The 23,104-nt window shown below is 34.7% G+C and overlaps 2 protein-coding genes across 3 annotated transcripts in view; one reads left to right on the top strand and one right to left on the bottom strand.

Annotated features, from left to right (window-relative positions):
* The window catches only part of ANKIB1 (ankyrin repeat and IBR domain containing 1), a 238,061-nt gene that overhangs the window by 15,879 nt on the left and 199,078 nt on the right, over nt 1-23,104 (top strand). The gene's annotated exons all lie outside the window — the stretch shown is intronic.
* On the bottom strand, nt 1,295-17,356 carry LRRD1 (leucine rich repeats and death domain containing 1). The gene is made up of 5 exons (XM_007195793.2): nt 15,410-17,356; nt 11,753-11,951; nt 4,347-4,508; nt 2,129-2,246; nt 1,295-1,481 (listed from the first exon to the last, which is right to left on the bottom strand). The coding sequence occupies exons 1-5, from the start codon at nt 17,354-17,356 to the stop codon at nt 1,295-1,297; spliced, it is 2,613 nt and encodes an 870-aa protein (XP_007195855.2).

The raw sequence follows: 23,104 nt of genomic DNA on the forward strand, positions 1-23,104 counted from the left end.
CAAGATTTGATTCTCAGGGAGAGGGGAGAGGATATGATCTGGGCTAAGTCTTAGGGAAGATGCATGGAAATTAGCCAGGAGAGGTAGGTATTGAGAGAAAAGGAGAACATGTTCCATGCAGAAAGAAGAGTAAATGCAAAGGAGAGAGTGAGAGTTCATGGCATATTTTAGGAGTTTCGAAAAGCTTGGCTTGACTGGAGAATAACAGGGAAAGAATGGAGTGATCTAGGCTATAAAAGAAATAATTTTAAATTTTGATCAGGAGGTTGATATGGTTAGATCTGTGTTTTTAAAAGATAAATCTGGCAGCAAAATACAGTATGGTTTGGGTGAGTCTATAGGATAGGACATCTGTTTAAAAGGCTGTTGTAGCAATATGGCAAGAGATGATAAGAACTGGGCACAGTGAAAGTGCTTTCATTGTTCTGATGTTATCCAGCTTTCTCTCTCTCTCTCCCTCTCTCCCTCTCTCTCTCTCTCTCTCTCTCTCTCTCTCTCTCTCTCTCTTCAGACCAAAGTTTCCCCTAGAAAATTTTCTGGTCTTTATATCTGTATCTCTGAACGAAGGGTAGAGAACCTGGTTTATATCACTTAGTTATTCTAGGTCTTAATTTTCTTATTTGTAAAATGATAGTTTCCAAGATCCTTCCCATTTCAATGTTCTATGGAAGTACCTTGCCACCAGCTGAGAACATTAACCATCACACCAGCCACGTGTGAAACTAATGATACTTCTGGATTCTTCACTTTCCACTCACTTAAACTAGTGTATTAGGTTTCCAAGTGATTTAAGAATATTCTAGACATAGTGCAGTTTTTGTTAACTTTATAAGATAACTTTCTACTTAAAAGATACAGAAACTTTGTGATGTGAGACCAAATTAAACAAAGGACTTAATCTTGCAGGTTGGATTTAAGCACCATATATTTTATTGTCTTTGTTGTTGTTTTGGAAGTGCAACATGAAATATTGGTTCACAAGGATAATGCCTATGTCTCCAATCCTCTATTTTTAAACTTTTTCCAGTAGGGATAAGAGTGCCTAAGGATTTATATTAGCTTAAGAACAGCTTCTTTATATCTGTATCTCTGAAGGAAGGGTAGAGAGGCAACAGAATAAATACATAAAATGGTGTCTGTAATATTTTATTATGATAACACTAGAGTGGTAGCCATAAATTGTCATCATCTCTTAGAAATACATGAAAAGAAACATGACGTGCAATTCTCTTGTATCCAGTTTCAATTATATAAGTGCATCATAAGTTCCCAGTTCTTATTCTGGATACACTGTTCAGAATTTAATTGCACATGTAAAAAGTTTTAAAGCTGTTATTTTGTCCATAATTTCATATGCTCCTATCATAGTTAGTGCCCGAGTTAGTTGGTCTCTTAGAGCAGCAGTGGTTACTGACAAGTTGTTATTTTCCATTTTCCACTTATCAAGTGTTCGGTGGACTCTCTCACTTAATGAAACAGTGCTGAAAATTTTGAATAATTATTTTAATTATCCATTAAGAACATTGTTTTAAACTACATCAGTATTATATATCTAGGTTTTCAAGCTAGTTTACCAGAGTGAAGTGAGGATTAAATTAATTGGTGAAGATAGTCTATATAAAAGTTTAGCGCAGAGTTTGGCACATACATAGTAAGTGAATGTTAGTCCCATGCCATCCCTTGTTTCCTTGAAGAAAATCAACAATTCAATTAACATTTGATCCTAAGAGAGATTTACTCAAGACCTCAAAATAATTGTGGACTATTTACTATAAACCAGTACATTACTGCTACAATGCTACATGCTTTATAACTTGATCTCATGACAGCTCTCTTAGATAAGTCTGTCCATTCTACCAGTAAAGAAACTGAGGCACAGCTAAGTTAGGGGACTTATCCAGGATCACAAAACTATTTGGGATTTAAAGCCAAGCAGTCTATCCTCAGAGTACTTGCTCTAAAACTACTATACCCATATGGATCTCAAATATATAATAAACAAAAATCAGTCTTTTACAGCAAATTAGAGTACATATTAATATGAATGTTTCAAAACCGTCTAATAGCAATATGATATAAATCAGAACATGAGAATAAGCTTATACTACATGTTGTCATTCATACATACCTCATTGTAGACTTATCAGTTTCTGTGATTGCCAGGTTTAGTTTTTGACACAAAAATTGAAAATTTGTTTCAGTAATATTGTTGGCAATTATCTTGAAGATCTTCGCTAAGATTTTCTCTACATTTGAACATAAAAGAAAATTTAGGTCATCTCTTTTGAAAAACATACTCTATTCTGAGTTAATATTATAGCTAGGTTTTTTACTTCTGTGCTGCTATAAGATGTACATATCAAATAAGATTGAAAACTAAAGTGCAGCTCTAACACACAAACTGAAATTTGAACCATTTATTCCATTTCTTCTAAAATCTGAATAACCCTAAACATAAATAATGTAAAATGTCTATTTAACATAAAATGTCTATTAAAAAGGATATTATAAGCAACTTCAAGGTGATCATCAAACCCTTTAATTCTTTCAGGATTTGAAATGAATTTAGCTCCTTCCTTCAATTCTGACTTTTTAATATGCTTCTTTGCGTACCATCCTGAGAAACCAAGTTCAAATCTACTATAAGTATGGTATATATATATGCTTATTTTATATTCACATCACTTATTTAATGAATGTTGGCTTAGATATAAGTAGAGTATTTTTAGTTTATAAAAAAGCTTCTAGGTAATTTAAACTAGATCCATTTTTTTTTAGATCCATTTTTTTGTTAACCAAGGTAATTTGAGAATTTTCAAGAACCAGTGATCTGCCGTCGCTCTGTAATCATCTCAAATATGTTCTATGCTTTCTGTTTTTAAATTTTTATCCATACCATTAATCCCTCAGGCTAGATTATATGCTAATGATATAATTGGAAGTCCAATCTCCTAAGTGAAATTTTAAGGAAGAGACCCCATGTTCTTTGTTAATTGCAGAATTAACATCTCCTATGATGACTTCCTTTCCAATTTCTCTGGGTGCCAAGCCTGCAGTATGAAGGCCCCGTGGGAATAAAGAAAGGAGATAAATGGCTTGGATTCTCTTGTTTTTGCTGACTTTCATCTGTTGTCATTGCCCGTTGAACTTTCCCCAAAGAGGCTAGAACCACATGAATCTGCCTTCCTCAGGAACTTGAGTAACAGAATTTTAACAAGGAAGTTCAATCATGTAACTTTACAGCCCTTCTCTAAAGTACTGTTACCTAACAGGAATACTTTATAGATCCTTGGAAACCCCTAAAAGCTTTGTTTTATAAAAATAAAGTTACCATTAAATATCCTATCCCCTTTTTTATGATAATTAGCAGAACCAACTTGCCTAGCAAGTTAGAGAAAACACCTACAGTGACTTTTTATTGCTTAGGTTCCTTCCATCCGTGAGGCCCACGTCTTGCAAAAGCTTCTGAATGGTAGCCATACATATTGTGGCTTACATAGGACTGTACATTTTTAGTGACCATCTCAATAGATTATAAGATTATGATGATATAAGCCTCCTGATTACATAGACAGGGTCCTGATAGTTGTATATTTTCTCTTTCCCCAAACCTGGATCATTAAATTGCTTTAATACTTAAATACGGCATTAAATTGGAGGACCAAAATCTGAATCTACTCTGAGGATTGACAGTGAGCGGCAAAGTTAGAGTCCCAGAAAAAAGCTTAGTTGTTGGGAACCCAAACCCAGGGAAAGAACTGGAGAGTGAAACTTCCATCCCAAAGTCTTGGAGAAACCAGTCTCCGTCTGGTCCGGTGAAAGGACATTTAAAGAAAATGGACCCGCTCTCTGAAGTAATCAGGAACAACCAAAGGAGCTCTTAAGAACAGAAGGAATGAAGAATGCCCAAGGATTACAGACAGGTGATCATAATGAACCAAGAACTGACTGGCATCAATGTAAAGGATCTATGAACTTCCTTCAAGGCAAAATACAACTTTTAGAACAACTACATATGGTGATCAGAGCTGATGAAAAAATCTGTATGTAGATTCTCTGAGTTTGGCCACAACCATGATGAAAAATCTCTTGAAGTACATTGAGGCCAGTAGGTGGGAAGCAGCTCACCTGTGACTTAAATTTACCTGTTTTCAATGGTTCAAATTGTGTAGACCCAGATTAAATAATCAAAATTACCAAAATAAACTCCTAGCCTTCAGGAAAGGGTAGACGATAAATATTTGAAAGTCTCTGCCAGATTGAAAGCCTCTGATTAAAGCAAACTATTTGTTAATTTATAGATGCCAGAAAATGACTCGTAAGCTAGCCAATCACTCATCACCTACCATCTCTCTCATCTGCCCTCTGTAGATAGCGTGCAACAGTATACAATTGTTTTCCTTTACAGATTTCCATTGGAGGTCTCAGCAAAGGGTTATCATCAAAATTTATCTCCTTCAGTGAAAAAAGGTTGTAGATACCACTAGGCAGAGCTGTCAGATTATTTCCTAGTAGAAAAAAATTATAATTGAATTATATCCTTCTGTAAAAGAAAACTATGGAGACAAATAACAACTATGTAAAGGGCATCTACTGTGTCTCACAAAGTATCAGAGGAGCCTCACAATGCTGGCAAAACATAAGTTCTTACTCTTGTCCACTTGCTAGGAATGAAAAGGAGAAAGTATAGAAACAGAGCAATGTTTCCTTTTTCTCATAGAGAATGACAAAATGAGAAGGAGGCGTTCCTCTTATAATGCAGGAAAGGACTTTACAGAGTAAGTGAGATGGTAATTTTTTAAATAAACTTTGTTTGCAATAATTTCAGATTTACAGAAAAGTTGCAGAAATTGTATAGAGTTCCTGTATACTCTTCATCTAGTTTTAGTTTTCCCTGATGTTATCATCTCACATTATTGTATTACATTTTTTTTTTATTCAGTCATCAATTTTAGACACATCACTGTATACATGTCAGTCCCAATCGCCCAATTCAGCACACCACCATCCCCACCCCACCGCAGTTTTCCCCCCTTGGTGTCCATACGTTTGTTCTCTACATCTGTGTCTCAACTTCTGCCCTGGAAACCGGTTCATCTGTACCACTGTATTACATTTTTAAATCGAAGAAACTTTAACATTGGCACATTACTATTAAATAAGCTTTGGACATTTTTGAATTTCATTATATTTTCCATCAATGTCCTTTTTCTGTTCCAGTATCCATTCCAGGATAGCACACTGCATACAGTTATGTCTTCTGGTCTGTGACAGTTCCTCAGCCTGTCCTTGTTTTTCATGATCTTGATGGTTTGGAGTAGTACATATTTTGTAGAATATTCCTTAATATGAGTTTATCTGATATATTTTTTCATGAATAGACCGGGGTTATGGGTTTTTGGAAAGAATACCACAGAGGAGAAGTGCTCTCATCACACCAGGGATACCTGACATCCACAAGACATCACTAGCATGTTAAACGTTATCCCTTGGCTAAAATAGTGTCTGCCAGGTTTCTCCAATGTAATGTTTTGATTTTCTCCTTTCCATACTCTATTCTTTAGAACTGAGCTACAAAGTCTGGTCCACCCTCAAGGAGTGAAGATTAAGCTCCAACTTCCCTAAACATAATTTTTTCAAAACCACCTTAATCTGTGGGACTTCCCTGGCAGTCCAGTGGTTAAGACTTCACCTTCCAATGCAGGAGGTTCAGGTTTGATCCCTGATCAGGGAGCTAAGATCCCACATGACTCGTGGCCAAAAAACCAAAACATAAAACAGAAGCAATATTGTAACAAATTCAATAAAGACTTTTAAAATGGTCCACATAAAAAAAAAAAATCTTAAAAAAATTTTTTTTTGATCTTTAAAAAAAAAAAAAAACCACCTTAATCTAACATAAACCTGACATAAAAAGTAAAATTGTGATAACTGACAAAGTAAGAATTTGTAATCATTTCAAGAGGAACTGGCCTAAAGTTTGCCTTTGTGCTATTTATGGTTATATTATTTTAGCCAAAATTAAAGGAACCTGGTTCCTTTTAGTGAAGAAAGGTATTTAGAAACCAAGATCTGGGTACTAGAGTTGCTCATTGCTTCTTGGAGTGTGTGCTGCTTCTGACTTAAGTATATTCTCTCTCACTCCCTGATATCACTAGCTCTGGGGAAAACCAGCTGCCATGTCATAAAGAGGCTCATATGGAAAGGGACTAAATCCTGCTGCCAGTAGCCACATAAATAAGCTTTGAAGCAAATCCACCAGCCCTAATCAAGCCTGGCTGCAGCACCAGCCAACAGGTTGGCTGCAATCTCATACAAGACTCTGAGATAGAACAAGTCAGCTGAACACCTCCTGGGTTCCTGACCCTCAGAAACTGTGTGAAATAAATATTTTATTAATTTAAGAAGCGAAATTTTGTGGAAACTTGTCACATACCAATAGAAAACTGATATAACAGCTAATGGCTAAAAGTACTGAACTAAGATCTAAGGAGCTGCCATTTGCAGGGAAGGAGTTTGTATTTTTAGTCCAGCAACTTAAGTGCCTGATGAAGCAACAATAGCAACAAAAACAAATATCAACATTGGAGAGAAATAGAATTGATTATAGGGTTCAGGATCCAAAACAGAGAAAAAAGAAAATGTGTCTCACTCCCAAGAGAAAAAAACAACTCAATTGCTGTAGTTAACATAAGAATTTTAAAGCAGCTAATACAATGATGTTCAAGAATGTAAAGAAAGATATTCTTATAATGAATGAAAAAAATAGGAAATCTTGGAGGAGAAATATAAACTATAAAAAAGGAAAAATGGAAATGCTAGAACTGAAAAATTCAGTGTCTGAAATTAGAAATTAATTGGAGAGATTTAACAGAATAGAAATGATAGACAAGTCAGTAAACTTGAAGGCAGATCAATATGAGATGCTGAAAGCTTTGTGTACACACACACACACACACACACACACACACACACACGGAGAGAGAGAGAGAGCACTTTAGGGATTTGTAGGACGATATGTAAAGGTAATTGGAGTAGAGAGAGAAAATGAAGCAGAAAAAAATTTTGAAGGAATAACGGTTAAAAAAAGTCCACCAATGTAGTAAAATACATGAATATACAGACCAGAAACAGCAAAATCCAAGCAGTATAAATAAACATGAAAAACACACCTAGAATGAATGTCACAGAAAATTCAGAGTAGGCCTCTCAAAAAATCAGCCCCTCCACTTGAAACAATCAAAAGCTGGAAAGGGCTGATAGAATCAGCTTTTTCAGAATTCTGGAATTTAATCCAGAATTTTACAGTTGCTAGGATACTGCTCAATGAAGAAAAAGGCAGCAGAATTTTGGTAAAAGAGCACTGTGGCTTTTTCACTCGTCTCCATACCACCCTCCATTTCCCAGCATGGCAGCAACAGCTGTGGAGAGGGCAGCCTGCATTCCTGGTGCAGCTTGCTGGTGCCAGAAAGCCAACATGGACCTTGTTCTTTTAATACTGAGGTTTTGCATTTTGACCTGTCTGCTGATTCCCCGAGGGACTGACACAGAGACTGACTTTTGTTTTGCTCCCCCGACTCAGGATGGAGCTGCCTTCCTGAGTGGCAAGTGGTTGTCACATGTAAAGACACACATGTCTGAGCCTACCTGGGGCAAGGAACAGCAGACAGGGAAAGCAGCAAACAGATCCAAAAGCCCAGGAAGGAGGAGGCTGAAGAGGAAGTTTCTTGGGGGAATAAGGGCTCAGAAGGGCCATGGTGTATCCTGGGGAAATGGAGTACAGTAAGCATATCCATGACTGAACACATGCACAGAAGAGAACTGAGAGAATCCTAGGTTTGCACCTGTGGTGGATTTTTGGGCTTCACACAATCAGGAGAAGAAGGCTAAGGCAGAGTCATAGGTGGCCTGACTTAGCATTGAAGTGCCCCAGCATAGAGCTAAGCTGCAAAGACTGGGAAAGTAGTATTTTCTTTTATGGCTCTAGGTATTGAAGGACAGAAGAAGATATCCATGCAAATACTAACCAAAGAGTTGGGGTGGTTTTACTAATATCAGATAACATAGACTTTAAGTCAAAAACTGTTATAAAGGACAAAGGACAGTATATATTGTTAAAAGGATCATTACATTAAGAAGATATAACAGTTATAAGTATATACATACCTAACAACAAAGCCCCAAAACATATTAGACAAATATTGACAGAATTGAAGGGAGCAACAAGTGGTTCTACAATAATAGATGGAGGCTATAATACCTCACTTTCAATAATGGATAGAACATTTAGACAAAAGGTCAGTAAGGAAATAGGAGACTTGAACAACACTATAAAACAACTAAACCTAACAGACATACATAGAACACTCCAACAGCAGAATACACATTTTTCTCAAGTGCACATAGAACATTCTCCATGATAGACCATATAATAAGCCACAAGACAAGTCTCAATAAATTAAAATTGACTGAAAAAAGTCATACAGTATATCTTCTTTGACCACAATGGAATGAAACTATGAAAAATAATAGAAGGAAAACTGGAAAATTTACAAATTTAAACAGCATACTTTTAAGCAACCAATGTGTCAAAGATGGAATCAAAAAGGAAATTATAAAATACAAAGAGATGAATGAAAATGAAAACACAATAAACAAAAATTATGGATGCAACAGAAGCAGTGCTTAGGATGAAATTTATAGCTGAAAAAGAAGAAATATCTCACATTAATAACTTTACGCCTAAATGAACTAGAAAAAGATAAGCAGATTAATCCAAAACTATCAGAAGGCGGAAACAATAAAGATTAGAGCAGATATAAATGAAATAGAGAATAGAAAAACAATAGAATCAACAAAACCAAAAGTTGGTTCTTTGAAAAGATCAATGAAATTGACAAACCTTTAGCTCAATGGACTAAGAAAAAAGAAGCAAGACTCAAATTGCTAAAATCAGAAATGAAAATGGGAACATTACTACTGATTCTACAGAAATAAAAGATTATAGAGTACTGGGAACATTATTATACCAGCAAATCGGATAATCTAGCTGATGTGAATGATGGAGTTAGAATTCTAAATAATGTCCTACTTCAAAGTCTGTGCTTTGAGGAAAGCAAGGAATTAATCTATAAATCCCTTTCACTGGTATAATGTCTCACATTTATCAAAATATTTTCATAAGTTTTATCTTATATTTCCACGATTCTATGAACAAGCAGAAGTTATAGCTTTCCTATCTTGCTGATGGAAAAACTGAGGTTCAAAGTGGTTATCTATCTTTCTAAATCCACTAGCATTAGTGACAGAGGGGACTAGTTCTCAAGACTGTATATAAATGTCTTTTGTCTGAATAATGAAGATGCCACCAGCTTTCAAAGTCTCATTCAGTCCACAAACCAAATCTATGACGTGGGTATTCCTGTTAGCTTCGTTTCATGAATGGAGGAAACGGATTCTAACTTCAAATCTGGCAAGGAAAGCTGGAGACTATGGGCATGCCAGTTGTGTAGCGATTATCTCTTAGATCCAAACCCATCTCTGTGGGCTCCTTGATTGTTTTTCCTTGGGTGTCACACCAGCAACACTCTTTTACCCCACCGGCAGCAGTTCCTGCCCATAACAGCTGAATGCAGTTTGCAGTTTTCCCAACACCTGCAGAACTAGCTCCTTTCTCTCTCTCTCTTTCTCTCTCTCACACACACACTGCCCCCCCCACACACAAACACACACTCACCACCCCCAAGCTCAGAGGAACAAGCACCAGGCAAGCAGTACTTCATCCTCAGACTTCCGAGTTTCACCACTGCGTGACCCCTCCTCCAAACTTCTAAGTTTTAATAATTCCAACTTCTTCACTTTATTCCCTCAGCCATAAGATGGTTATCGCTTCCTGCCATTGCTACTTTTGTGATAACCTTAGGATTCTCTCTTTACCCTTTTAGTTAAACAGTTAATAAGATTTTACTTAGTAATTAACTAAGGTGTGGTTTCTGTCTCCTGACTGGATCCTGACTGATACACTTTTCTAATTCTGATAGGGACTAACAGAGAACTGGCTAAGCTTGCAGAACAGTCTATGATCTTCCTATTTTGTCTTGATTCTTGTACTAGAGAGCCTCAAGAGAACTATGCTTTCTATTGGTAGTTGTGTTCTCCAGTGGGCCAGAAGACTCTGGTCAGCCTTTGTTTTTTTCATGCACAAATAGTAGCTGAGTGAAGCATGTACTACACTTGGACAAAATAGATAACCTCCCTAAAAAACAGTGAAACTTTGCCAAAATACAAAAGTGGGACCAAAAACTTGAATTGCAGGGCTGAGTTATTGTAACTTATTGCAAGTTATTGCAAACGGATGTATACCTACATAGCCAGCTTACTAGGAGTTCTGGGGATTCAGGAAACAAATGCCAGTTGCATTATATCTAAGTATTGATATATTTACTGTAGGTTTTACTGTACTACTGGTACTAGTGCACCCAAAAGATGAGTTTGTTTGTAATCTAGAAATCCTTTAAATTTAAGAAGGTGCAGGGCTCTGGTTATAAGTGCTACTTTCAACTGAAAGATATAATTTTAGAAACCCGGCTGTTTATGAGATTAGCTGGTACAACCACTATGGGCGTAAATTTCCTCAAATCTGGTAAAGTTGAAGATGTACATAACCTCTGATCCAGTGATTCTACTTATAGCTATATGCACTTCGAAAAACTCAAGCAGATGTATATTAGGAACATGTACAGGGATATTTGTAGTAGCAAACAAATTGGAAACAACCTAATTGTCTATCAACAGGATAATGGATTAATTGTTGTTTAACCATATAATTGAATATTATACATATTATACATACATTTAAAATGAATGAAATATGTCTATGTATACATTAACATGGATTAATTTTGGAAATATGACAAATGAAAAAGCAAGTTACAGAATGGTAAATTATATACCATATAGTATGATAAGATATAATAAAATTTAAAACTCAAAATAATGTTACTTTGTTATGGATATATATATGTATAAAAACATGGATAGAAAAAAGATATACATCAACTTCAGTACAGTGGTTACTTCTAGTTTGGGGAGAAGTACAAAAGAAGTTTCAATTCTGTTTTATTTCTTAATCAAAAATATCTCAAGTAAATATCACAAAATGTTAGCATTCCTTATACCTGAGAGTAAGTACATAGGTGTTTATTATTTTTCTGTAAGTTTGAAATATTTCATAATAAAAATTATTAAGAAAAATACTTGTCTAGCTTTGGGAATTCTGACATTTTTAGAGTGATTTACTTTTTTTGTTGTTGTTATTGAACTGATTTACTTTGTAAAAGAGTGTAAGGTATTAGAGTATTGTAGGGTGTAGGAGTGGGATCGGGGAGCCAGCAGAGAAGGAAAATAGAGACAATGCTGACCTAAGGTTGTGTAGGTAGGTGTGTGAAGAGAGAGAGATGAGGTCAGGTTCACAAAGGGAAGAAATAATGAATGACTGGGTATAGGCAGAGAAGACAGAAAAGAAATGAAAATGTGTGCAGGTTCCCCAGCTGGATTATAACCTCTTTTAGGGAAGGAACTGGACCTTATGCTTTGCTCTCATTTTCTGTACCTGCACTAGCCATTTCCTTCCTATGGGCACTTAATACATGATGTTGACTGTTTGCCATTCTGTCTTGTCAGCAAAATTTGCAACCTAGAAACCAAAACTCAACTTAATTTATTATGCTTATTGGTTATGCTTGACACTCACCACTCAAGTTTAGTTGCTGGAGAGCATTTAAAGATAGAAAAGATGGTGGCAGATATCTTATTTGATTGTTGTATGCATTTAAACTAACCAAACCTCTCAGTTCCCCTATATTTCTTGGCATCTCTCTGATTGCATTATTTGAGACATCAAGTCCTTTAAGTTGAGTCATATTAGACAGCTCTTCCGGAAGTCTTGTTAACTGTAACAAAGATTAAACAATTATATTTTTAATAAATATTTCTATGACTAAAACTTCTTCTAAAATAAAATGGAAGGAGAGTTTTTTGTCCTAAAAAGGATATATTTTCATTATATCACAAAGTCTTTGTGATTCCCTTCCTTAATAAAACCCACAACAAATTGTGTAGCATGCAGGTATTTCTCCAGTCTGACGGGTGCTACCAATTCAACCCTGTGGCTTGCTAACCACTTTCCTCACTCTCCCAACACTCAGTGTTCGTTGCCACCTTATCCCTTTCTTCCGTCCCTAAAGCTTACCCTGCTTTGATTTCTTCTCCGCCCTGAAGTCTTTCTAAACTATTCTCTTCCATATTTGATGTCTTTACTCCTACTCTCATTAACATTACTTTTTATTAGTCCCTGTGTGTTCTTCTTGGATTTTTAAATGACATGATACATGTTTTATACTTTTTGTATACATGCTCCCAATCATGATGCATTTTGAGTAAGTGCTCAGTAAATTTCTTTATAATGGACACATACAGTTTGGCAATATAGCCTCAAATGAAAATTCCTAGTATGAAAAGTATTGCAAAGTAACAGGAATTAAGATACTCTGCTAAGGCAAAGAAAAAATACGCATCGTCAGAAAAACTAAGGCCATAACAAGTGGCTTTTGGAATAAAGGAAGTTCTATGAGTGAACAAAAGAGTTTTGAATATATGGGCCCCTCAGAAATAATCAAACAACAAGGTGAATACTGGATATTGTGCTCAGTGTTCTTCTATATATAAAAGAAGCATAATAGACAATCCCTAACTTCAAGGAGATTAAAATTTAGTTCAAGGAACAAAATACACACATATGAAACAATCAGAAATCAGCATTAATAAGTAATTCAGTGCTAAAATAAAGTTTACAATAATATATAGAGAGAGAAGTTTAGGGAATGTGTTTCAGTACAAATGAGAGAACTAAAAGAAAACTTCATGTAGCAGGTGGGACTCAAACGGCCTTTTAAGAAAGAATAGAATTGTATAGAAGTTACAGGACACTTCAGGCAAGACAAGTATCATGCATAAAAATGGCCAGTGAGAAGCTGAGCAGTAAAGAGAGGTGACAGGAAGCAGAGGGAGATATATTTAGAGAGGGAACATGGAACCAGCCTCCGGCAAGGCTTGAAACCCGGGCCTACGGGGTAGGAGTCAGATCAAGACAGATAGCTAGTTCTGTAATTTGGCATTCCTTCAAACAAATATTCTTGAATTACTTGCTCAACATTTATTAGAGGAAGTGCCTGAGAACTGTGTGATGATAGAGCTACCATGGAAGGGAGACTCCTCTTGGGCATCCTTCACTCAGCAAAATAAAAGCCCTGTGATTAACCTGACTCATCTTCTTCCGATGACTGTTTAGTGAATATATGCTGTTATATAAATTAATCTTTTGAGCATATTACCTCCACCCCAAGAGGGTTATCAAAGTAATCTTTCCAATGATAGAGAATATTCCTTTTGAAAGGAGTTCTGATAAATCATTTTTCTCATCTGGTGACCTTCAAAATGATGTTTTAATGACATGGAATGGTGTCTTTGGCAACGACCCACCCATCCAAGGAATCTGGATTCCTTAGAATGGTCCTGTGAAATGAAGTCTGATAGTTTTGACAGGTCCTAAGAAAAGGAAGGAAACTGAATCAAAGAGAACAGCAAGAGGTTCCTGGAGTAGTCTAGGCATGAAGTAAATGATGAGACAATGGAATGATGAGACACTGACATTGGAAAATGAGAGAGATCAAGAGCTTTTTCAGAGGAACAATGAAATCGTTTTGGTGTAAGATTCGGTATAACTGGTGATGGTTCCATGATTTCTAGATTGGCAGGTCTGAAGAAAGTGGCATCACAAACAAAAATAGAGACGTTTTTAAAGGAGTTGCATTAGAAAGAAAGATGAGTTTGATTTTGAAGTTATATTGACTTTGAGACAATAGAAGAATAGAAGAACAGGGAATTTCCAGGGAATCTGTGGGACTACAGCACTGGGAGAGATTAGCTCCAGTTATGTAGATTTGAGAGTCATGTGCATGCCAAAGTCTAGGAAGGAGTTAATAGAAAAGAGAAAAAGACACAACCTTGCAGACTTCCACAGTAAGATACAGGAGGAGAAAGTGAGAGGATTATGAATCAGCCAAGGAATTCGTTGATGATTATAATGCAGAACTAAAACATGTCTTTTAGTACAAGAGCAACGTTTAAAACACAACATGTATCATTATTCATTCCATCTACTTAAGCAAGTATTTTCTGGAGTAGCCTCTCTGGAATATGTATTATATAGCAGGTATTAGGTTTAAAAAGGTCAACTTTTTAACTTTCAACTTTGGGAAGTGTGGGTTAAATAGAGACAAAATGGTTTCTTTAGTGCAGGACCCTTCAGAGCTTTTAATATACTGAATCCATTGTGATTCTCTAAGAGAGGAACCCAGTGCCTCTCAAAGCTCATGGGACTAGTGTTTTAGGAACAGACTCTGGGAAATCTTGCTCTACATAATAGTCCAGTCTCTATCAAGGTACTTTAATTTGACTGTGATGGTCAAGTTAAAGATTGCTAGATAATAGCTGTGTCCTTTTCACTCGTTTACTGAGATCTTAATATATAAATCAGTAATGCTTTTAAAAAAAAATATTTCCATAAAATTCAGTCAGCATTGAGTAAAATGAAATGCTATAAGAACATTTATACCCATTGATCTAGCAATTCTTTAGGGAGAATTCCCTAGGGAAATAGTAAAATATGAAAAATGCTATATTTATGAAGAAATTCATCACAGCATTATTTATGATGATGAACAATTACAGCATCACTAAATGCTTAACAACAGAGGTTTAGTTACATAAATCACGTATTGGTTATGACAGTTATTGGGATGATTATGTTATGTCGTGGGTAAATTCTTACATGTTAAGTGAAAATAAAAGACTTGAAAACTGAGTGTACAGTATTTTTATAATTGCTTATAAAATCATATACATAAGAAAAAGCAAGAGTGAAAGTAAGTTGTATCAACATATGACCAGTAGTTATATTATGATGGTATGCTTGTGGAATTTTTTTACTTCTTTTTCTCAATTTCCCAAATTTTCAGTAATGTGTTTATATTACATCCATAACTTTAAAACTCCTTTCACAGTTAAACTGAAATAAAAATACGTCTATAAAATTGTCAGCTTTAATTACTTGGGATTTCATTTTAATGAAATATTCTCCTATAAAACTCTTGTGTTGAAAAGTTTATTTGTAAGCCGTATTTGAGGTTTAAGAAAAAACCTATCCTTTACAAAATAAAGTATTCCAGCTAAATTAAACACACACACACACACACACACACACACACACACACACACGGACACTACAGCTTAGATTCTGATCCCCATCAGTCATGCCTTCCCCACAAAGTCCTAAATATCCGTCTCTTACCTTTCTCCCATTTATCTGGCTTATATTCAGCTCTTCCAGTGATTGAAGTTGGCAAAGTTCAATAGGAAAATATATAAATTGATTGCTTGAGATGTTTAATTTCTGGATTTCTTTTAAGTTACAGATCTCTGAAGGAATAGTCTGTATTTGGTTTTCTGAAAAATCAAGTACTTGCAAATTTTCTAAAGTACACACTTCTATGGGGAAAGTTTCCAACTTATTACAGCATAAAATAAGAACACGGAGCGATACCATATTGGAAATAGATGGTTGAATTTTCCTTATTTTGTTTTTACCAAGATCAAGGTATTCAAGATTAATAAGAGAACATAAGTGCTCAGAAAATATTAGGAGTTTGTTTTCATTCAATTCTAAATGAAGCAGTTGTTTACTGAAAGATATATCTACAGGTATTTCTGAAATATAATTTCCATTAAAACCCAAATAATAAAGAGAATCTAAAGCACACAAACCTAGTGGAAAATACATTATTCTATTATAACTCAATTCAACTTTAGTTATTTTTCTGCAGTTTTTTATTTCAATAGGAAAGTCTGCGATTAAATTTCCTGAAAATTCTAGGCTGAACATATTATTAAGATGTGAAATATATTCAGGTATTTTCACTATATTATTTCTGTTTATATGGAGTTTTCTTAAATTTTTAAGCTTATGGATGTTCTTAGGAAGTTCTGTTAACTTATTATCACTAAGACTAAGGCATTCCAACATTACGCAGTGGGAAATTTTCTCTGGTATGTCTTTCAATAAATTTTTATCAAGTATTAGAATCCTAAGTTCCCTAAAATTCTCAATTTTGTGTGAAATAACTTCCAATTTATTGTCTGTCAATTGGAGTTCTTTCATTTTGAGCAACTGAAAAATTTCCACGGCCAAAAAGGTAAGTTTATTGTGATCAAGTAAAAGTATTTCTAAATTTTTAAGTTCCTTAATTTCTTTTGGCAAACTGTTTATCAGGTTTCCAGAAAGGTTTAGTAAAATTAACTTTGGAAGGAAGCACAGAGCTTTAGGAAATACTGTTAACTGATTATATTCCAGATTGAGAGCTCTCAAGTTTTTCAAACTAGACAGAGTATCTGGTATATGTCTTAACTTATTTTTAGCCAAATTTAAAATTTCTAAGTTTCCAAGACTTTCCAAGCCAGAAGGAAAATCCTCAATGCAGTTGTTATTTAAAAACAGTTGCCTGATAGTCCCAAGCTGTGATATTTCTTTAGGGATATGTGATATTTGGTTGTGACTGACATTTAATAGCTTTAAATTATGAAGTAACTGAATTTCAGATGGAAGTGATGATAACCCATTTTCTTGCATGGATAGAATTTCAAGTCCTAGCAGATCACTGGAGTCTGCCCCTTTAAAACTTTTGATTTCATTCTCATCTAAATAGAGATATTTTACATATTTGATTTTTAAAATGTCCTTAGGGAATTCCTGTAAACCCTTGGCTTTGAGGTTAACTGTAAAGTTATCTGATCCTAAGCCAAGTCCTTTCTGATTTTCTTCAGAGAGTTGTGGACTAATTTTTTCTAATGTTTCATGAGTTAGGGAGTCAACGAAAGCCTGATATTCAGCACTCATCTTAGTAACTGATAATGATGAACTTTGTGAAATTTCACTTTTTGACTGCAAGCTGTCATATGTAGCAATTGTTTCAGAAAATTGAAGAGTTTTCCTTTGTTCTTCATTTCTCTTAGATTTACTTCCAGAGGAGGATGTTGATGTATCATCACATATACCTAATGTATTTTTTCTAGGACGCGCTTTACAAATTTGGTTGGAAGTGGTCCCATCAGAAGCTTCCTTTAGAGAGTTTGATGTTTCTTTAATAACTCCAGATTCCTCCACTAACCGTGATCTAGATTCTTTCCTAAATTGACTAGTGAGATCCTCTAGCTCTTCTGAAGTACCCTTCTTTTCAGACATCTTATTTGCTGATATGTTTTATACCAATACAAGATTGCAATTCAATTATAATTTTCATGTTTAATTGTTTCCTTTGAACCTACAAAACAAATGATGTGAAGAGATATAATAAATATGTTAAAATTACAAATGAATTTTAATACAACTTTATTCTATAATAAGTAATTTACTAATTATTAAAATACATGTATAACTAATTAACTTATATATAATTGCTGACTAAAGATAGTTTATTGATTGCATGCATTTATCACGATACTCTTGATACCACATTAAAATTATAGAAAGGAATAAAAAAGATCAAAGAAAATGAGAAAGGATACATAAGAGAATGAAATAACTCAGCAAATTTTTGGAAGACAGGGGATAGCCAGTGGCCCCCCTGTGCCACATGCAGAGAGTACCATTCTCATTGTGGATATTGTAGGTTTACTTATGGTATTGAAGCATCTTGTCCCAACAAATTCAGTGCGTTATGACAGTTCTCCAGTAGGTGGAAGTAAAATGCCTTAAAGAAGGGGATGCTTTCTATAAAAAGTAGAAGTAAAACAACCTTTTCAAGGACTAACGCCTGACTTTAAGTCTTTTGTTTGACTCTTGAGGAACCTGCACAGCTAGGCAGCACCCTTCTTCAGAGGTCTGGATCCCATCTCTGTAGGTCCCTCCTCCAAGTTTGTGGTTTTTAATAACCCAACCTCTTCCCTTCGTTCCGTCATCCCTAGGGGTGGTAGCTACTTCCTGTATTTATTACCTCTATGTTACTGCAGTTCCCCCTCTACCTTTTCAGTTCTCCAATACTTGTCTACTCAACTCCCTATATTTACTGCTCCTTCTTCTTTTTATTATTATTATTTATTGAAATACAGTTGATTTACAATATTGTGTTAGTTTCAGGTTACAGCAAAGTGATTCAGTTATATTTTTCAGATTATTTTCCATTATAGGTTATTACAAGATATTGAATATAGTTCCCTGTGTGATACAGTAAATCCATGTTGCTTATCTGTTTTATGTATAGTACTTTGTATCTGTTAATCCCAAACTCCTAATTTATCCCTCTCCCCACCTTTCCCCTTTGGTAACCATAAGTTTGTTTTTGATGTCTGTGAGTCTATTTCTGTTTTGTATACATATTCATTTGTATTATTTTTTCAGATTCCACATATAAGTGATACCATATAATATTTGTCTTTATCTGACTTGCTTCATTAAGCATAATATTTTCTAGGTCCAACGATGTTGCTGCAAATGGCAATATTTCATTCATTTTTATGGCTGAGTGATACTCCATTGTGTATATATATCACATCTTCTTACGCCAATCATCTGTTGATGGGTATTTGGGATGGTTCCATATCTTGGCTATTGTAAATAGTGCTGCTGTGAACACTGGGGTGTGTGTATCTTTTTGAATTAGAGTTTTTGTCTTTTCCAGGTATATACCCAGGAGTGGAATTGCTGGATCATATGGTAGCTCTATTTTCAGTTTTTTAAGGCACCTATATACTGTTTTCCATAGTGGCTGCACCAATTTACGTTCCCACCAACAATGTAGAGGGGTTCCCTTTTCTCCATATCCTCTCCAGCATTTATTATTTGTAGACTTTTTGATGATAGCCATTCTGACTGGTATGAGGTGCTACCTCATCATGGTTTTGACTTGCATTTCTCTAATAATTAGAGCATCTTTCCATGCACCTGTATGTCTTCTATGGATAAATGTCTATTTAGGTCTTCTGCTGAATTTTTGATTGGGTTGTTTGTTTTTATTTATTTTTTCAATGTTGAGTTATATGAACTGTTTGTATATTTTGGATATTAACCCCTTGTCCATTACATCATTCTCAAATATTTTCTCCCATTCTGTAGGTTGTCTTTTCATTTTGCTGATAGTTTCCTATGCTTTGCAAAAGCTTTTTAGTTTGATTAGGTCCCATTTGTTTATTTTTGCTTTTATTTCTTTTGCCTTGGGATATTGATCTAAGAAAATATTGCTACAATTTATGTCAGGATGTCTTGCCTATGTTCTCTTCTAGGAGTTTTAGGGTGTCATGTCTTATATTTAGGTCTTTAAACCATTTTGAGTTTATTTTTGTATATGGTATGAGGGAGTGTTCTAATTTCATTGATTTACATGTAGCTGTCCAGCTTTCCCAACACCACTTGTTAAAGAGCCTTTTCTCCTTGGTATATTCTTATCTCCTTTGTAGTAGATTAATGGACTATAGGTGTGTGGGTTTCTTTTTGGGCTCTCAATTCTGTTCCATTGATCCATATGTCTATTTCTGTGCCACTACCATGCTGTTTTGATTACTGTATCTTTGTAGTATAGTCTGAAGTCTGGAAGGGTTATGCCTCCAGCTTTGTTCTTTTTTCTCAGGATTGCTCTGGCAATTCTAGGTCTTTTGTGGTTGCATATAAAATTTTGGATTATTTGTTCTAGTTCTTTGAAAAATGTCATGCGTATTTTGATAGGGATCACATTGAATCTAGATTGCTTTGGGTATTATGGCCATATTAACAATATTAATTTTTCCAATCCAACAGCATGCGATATCCTTCCATTTCTTTGACTTATCTTCAATTTCTTTTATCAATGTCTTATAGTTTTCAGTGTATAGGTCTTTAACCTCCTTGGTTAAGTTTATTCCTAGGTAATTTTTTTAATCGATTTTAAACAGGATTGTTTTTTTACTTTATCTTTCTGGTATTTCATTGTTAGTGTAAAGAAATGCAACGGATTTATGTATATTAATCTTGTATCCTGCTCCCTTGCTGAATTCATGGATTAGTTCTAATAGTTTTTGTTTGGAGATTTTAGGGTTCTCTATATAGAGTATCATGTCATCTACAAATAGTGACAGTTTTACCTCTTCCTTTCCAGTTCATATACCTTTTATTTCTTTTTCGTACCTAATTCCTGGGGCTAGTTCTTCCAATACTATGTTAAATAGAAGTGGTGATATTGGGGGTCCTTATCTAGTTTCTGAATTTAGTGTGAAGGCTTTCAGCTTTTCATTGCTGAATATAATGTTGACTGTAGGTTTGTCACATATTGTTTTTATTATGTTGAGATATGTCCCCTCTATACCCACTTTGGTAAGAGTTTTTAATCATGAATGGATATTGAATTTTGTCAAATGCTTTTTCTGCATCTATTGAGATGATCATGTGGTTTTTGTTTTTTCTTTTGTTGATGTGGTATAGCACATTGATTGATCTACATATGTTGAACCATCCTTGCGACCCTGGTATGAATCCAACTTGATCATGGTGTATGATCCTTTTTATGTATTGTTGGATTCAGTTTGCCAGTATTTTGTTGATGATTTTTGCATCTATACTCATCAAATATATTGACCTGTAATTTTCGTTTTTTGTAGTGTCTTTGTCTAGTTTTGTTATAGGGGTGATAGTGACTTCGTGGAATGAATTTGGGAATGTTCCCTCCTCTTCAATTTTTTGGAATAGTTTGAGAAGGATTGGTATAAGTTCTTCTTTGTATGTGTGGTAGAATTCCCCAGTGAAGCTGTCCAGTCCTGGACTTTTGTTTGCAGGGAATTTCATTAAAGATTCTGTTTCACTTCTAGTGATTGCTCTGTTCAAATTATCTGTTTCTTCTTGACCCAGTTTTGGCAAGCTGTACGTTTCTAGAAACTTGTCCATTTCTTCTAGGTTGTCCTAGCATATAACTGTTCATAGTATTATGATTTTTTTTTTGTATTTCTGTAGTTTCAGTTGTTATTTCTTCTCTTTCATTTCTTATTTTGTTAATATGGGTCCTCTCTCTTTTCTTCTTGGTAAGCCTGGCTTGAGGTTTGTCAATTTTGTTTATCTTTTCAAAAAAACAGGTCTTGGTTTTATTGATCTTTTCTGTTGTTTCTTTTAATCTCTATTGTATTTATTTCCTCTGTGATCTTTATTATTCCCTTTCTCCTTCTGAATTTGGGCTTTGTTTTTTCTTCTTTTTCTAATTCTTTTAGGTGATAGGTTAAGTGTTTATTTGAGAGTTTTCTTATTTCTTGAGGAAGGTTTGTATCACTATGAACTCCCCTCTTAGAACTGCTTTTGCTGCATCTCAGAGATTTTGTAAGGTTGTATTTTCATTTTCGTTTGTCTTGAGGTATTTTCCAATTTATTCTTTGATTTCATCATTGACTCGTTTTTTTTAGCAGCATGTTGTTTAGTTTCCACGTGTTCCTTCTTTTCTTGTTTTTCTTTCTGTGGTTGATTTCTAGTTTCATATGGTTGTGGTCAGAAAAGATGCTTGAAATAATTTCTATCCTCTTAAATTGTTGAGGCTTGTTTTGTGACCTAGCAGGTGGTCCATTCTAGAGAAGGTTCCATGTGCACTTGAAAAGAATGGTTTTCTGGCAACTAAGACCCAATGCAGGCAAAAAATAAATAAATAAAATAAATAAATATTAAAAAAGAAAAAAGAAAATAATGGTATTCTGTTGTTTGTTTGTTTGTTTTGTATGTAGTGTCCTGTAGATAGCAATTAAGTCCAACTGGTCTATTGTGTCATTTAGGACCTCTGTTGCCTTATTGATTTTTTTTTCTGGATGATCTGTCCATTAATGTCAGTGGGGTGTTAAAGTTTTCTACTATTAATGTAGTGCTGTCAGTTTCTCCCTTTATGTCTGATAGTATTTGTTTTAGATATTTAGGTGCTCCTATATTGGGTGCATATATGTTAATGAATGTAATATACTCTTGTTGTATTGATCCCTTTATCTTTGTATAATGTCCTTATTTGTCTTTATGGCCTTTGGTTTAAAGTCTATTTTGTCTAATTTGAGTATTGCTACCTCTGCTTTCTTGTCATTTCCATTTGCATGAAATATATTTTTCCATCCCCTCACCTTCATTCTGTGTGTGTCTTTCGCCCTAAAGTGAGTCTCTTGTTGGCAGCATATTGTAGATTCTTGGTTTTCTTAATCCAGTCTGCTACTGTATGTCATTTGATTGGATCATTTAGTTCATTGACACTTAAAGTAACTATTGATAGGTATGTACTTATTGCCATTTTAAATCTTGTTTTCCAGTTGTTTTTGTAGTTCTTCTTTGTTCATTTCTTCTTTTTGTTTTTCCTTTTGTGGTTTGATGATTTTCTCTTTCAGTATGCTTGAATTCCTTTCTTTTTGCTTTTTGTGAATCTGTTGTATGTTTTTGATTTGTGGTTACTCTAGTTTTCAAGTATGTTGACCCATGACTATATCTACTTGCTTTAAACTGATAGTCATACAAGTTCAAACACATTCTAAAAGATCTACATTTTTATACTCCTCTCCCCCCCATTTTGCAGTTTTGATGTCCTATTTCACATCTTCATGCTTATCCTTTTGCTGTTAATTGTAATAGTTATCATCGCTTTTGAAAAATTTTTGATTGTTTTTTTGAACAATGTACTGGCTTATTTAAGGGATCTGCAATTCTTTTATATATTGGCCTTTCCTATATGGTTTTCCATTTCCTATAGATTCTTGCTTCTTTTCTATTTAGAGAAGACCCTTCAATATTTCTTTTAGGGTAGGTTTAGTATTGCTGAATTCTTTTAGTTTTAGCTTATCTGAGAAATTTTTTATCTTGTCTTCTATGCTAAATGATATTCTTGCTGGATAGAGTATTCTAGTTTTCAGGTTTTCCCTTTCAGGACTTTGAATATATCATGCCACTCCCTTCTGGCCTGCAAAGTTTCTGCAGAGAAATCAGTTGACAGCCTTATGGGGATTCCCTTGTAACTTA

The sequence above is a fragment of the Balaenoptera acutorostrata genome, chromosome 7 (genome assembly GCF_949987535.1).
Source record: "Balaenoptera acutorostrata chromosome 7, mBalAcu1.1, whole genome shotgun sequence".
NCBI lineage: Eukaryota > Metazoa > Chordata > Mammalia > Artiodactyla > Balaenopteridae > Balaenoptera > Balaenoptera acutorostrata.

Excerpts from the sequence above, each read along its gene's own strand:
- LRRD1 (XM_007195793.2), bottom strand. The coding sequence starts at position 17,356 with ATGTCTGAAAAGAAGGGTACTTCAGAAGAGCTAGAGGATCTCACTAGT. Across the intron at positions 4,509-11,752 it reads CCAGCAACTAAACTTGAGTG|GAAATAATCTGACAGCTCTG; the intron begins GTGAGTGTCAAG and ends TTTTTCTACTAG. Across the intron at positions 1,482-2,128 it reads ACTGATAAGTCTACAATGAG|CACTGTTTCATTAAGTGAGA; the intron begins GTATGTATGAAT and ends CAAAATTTTCAG.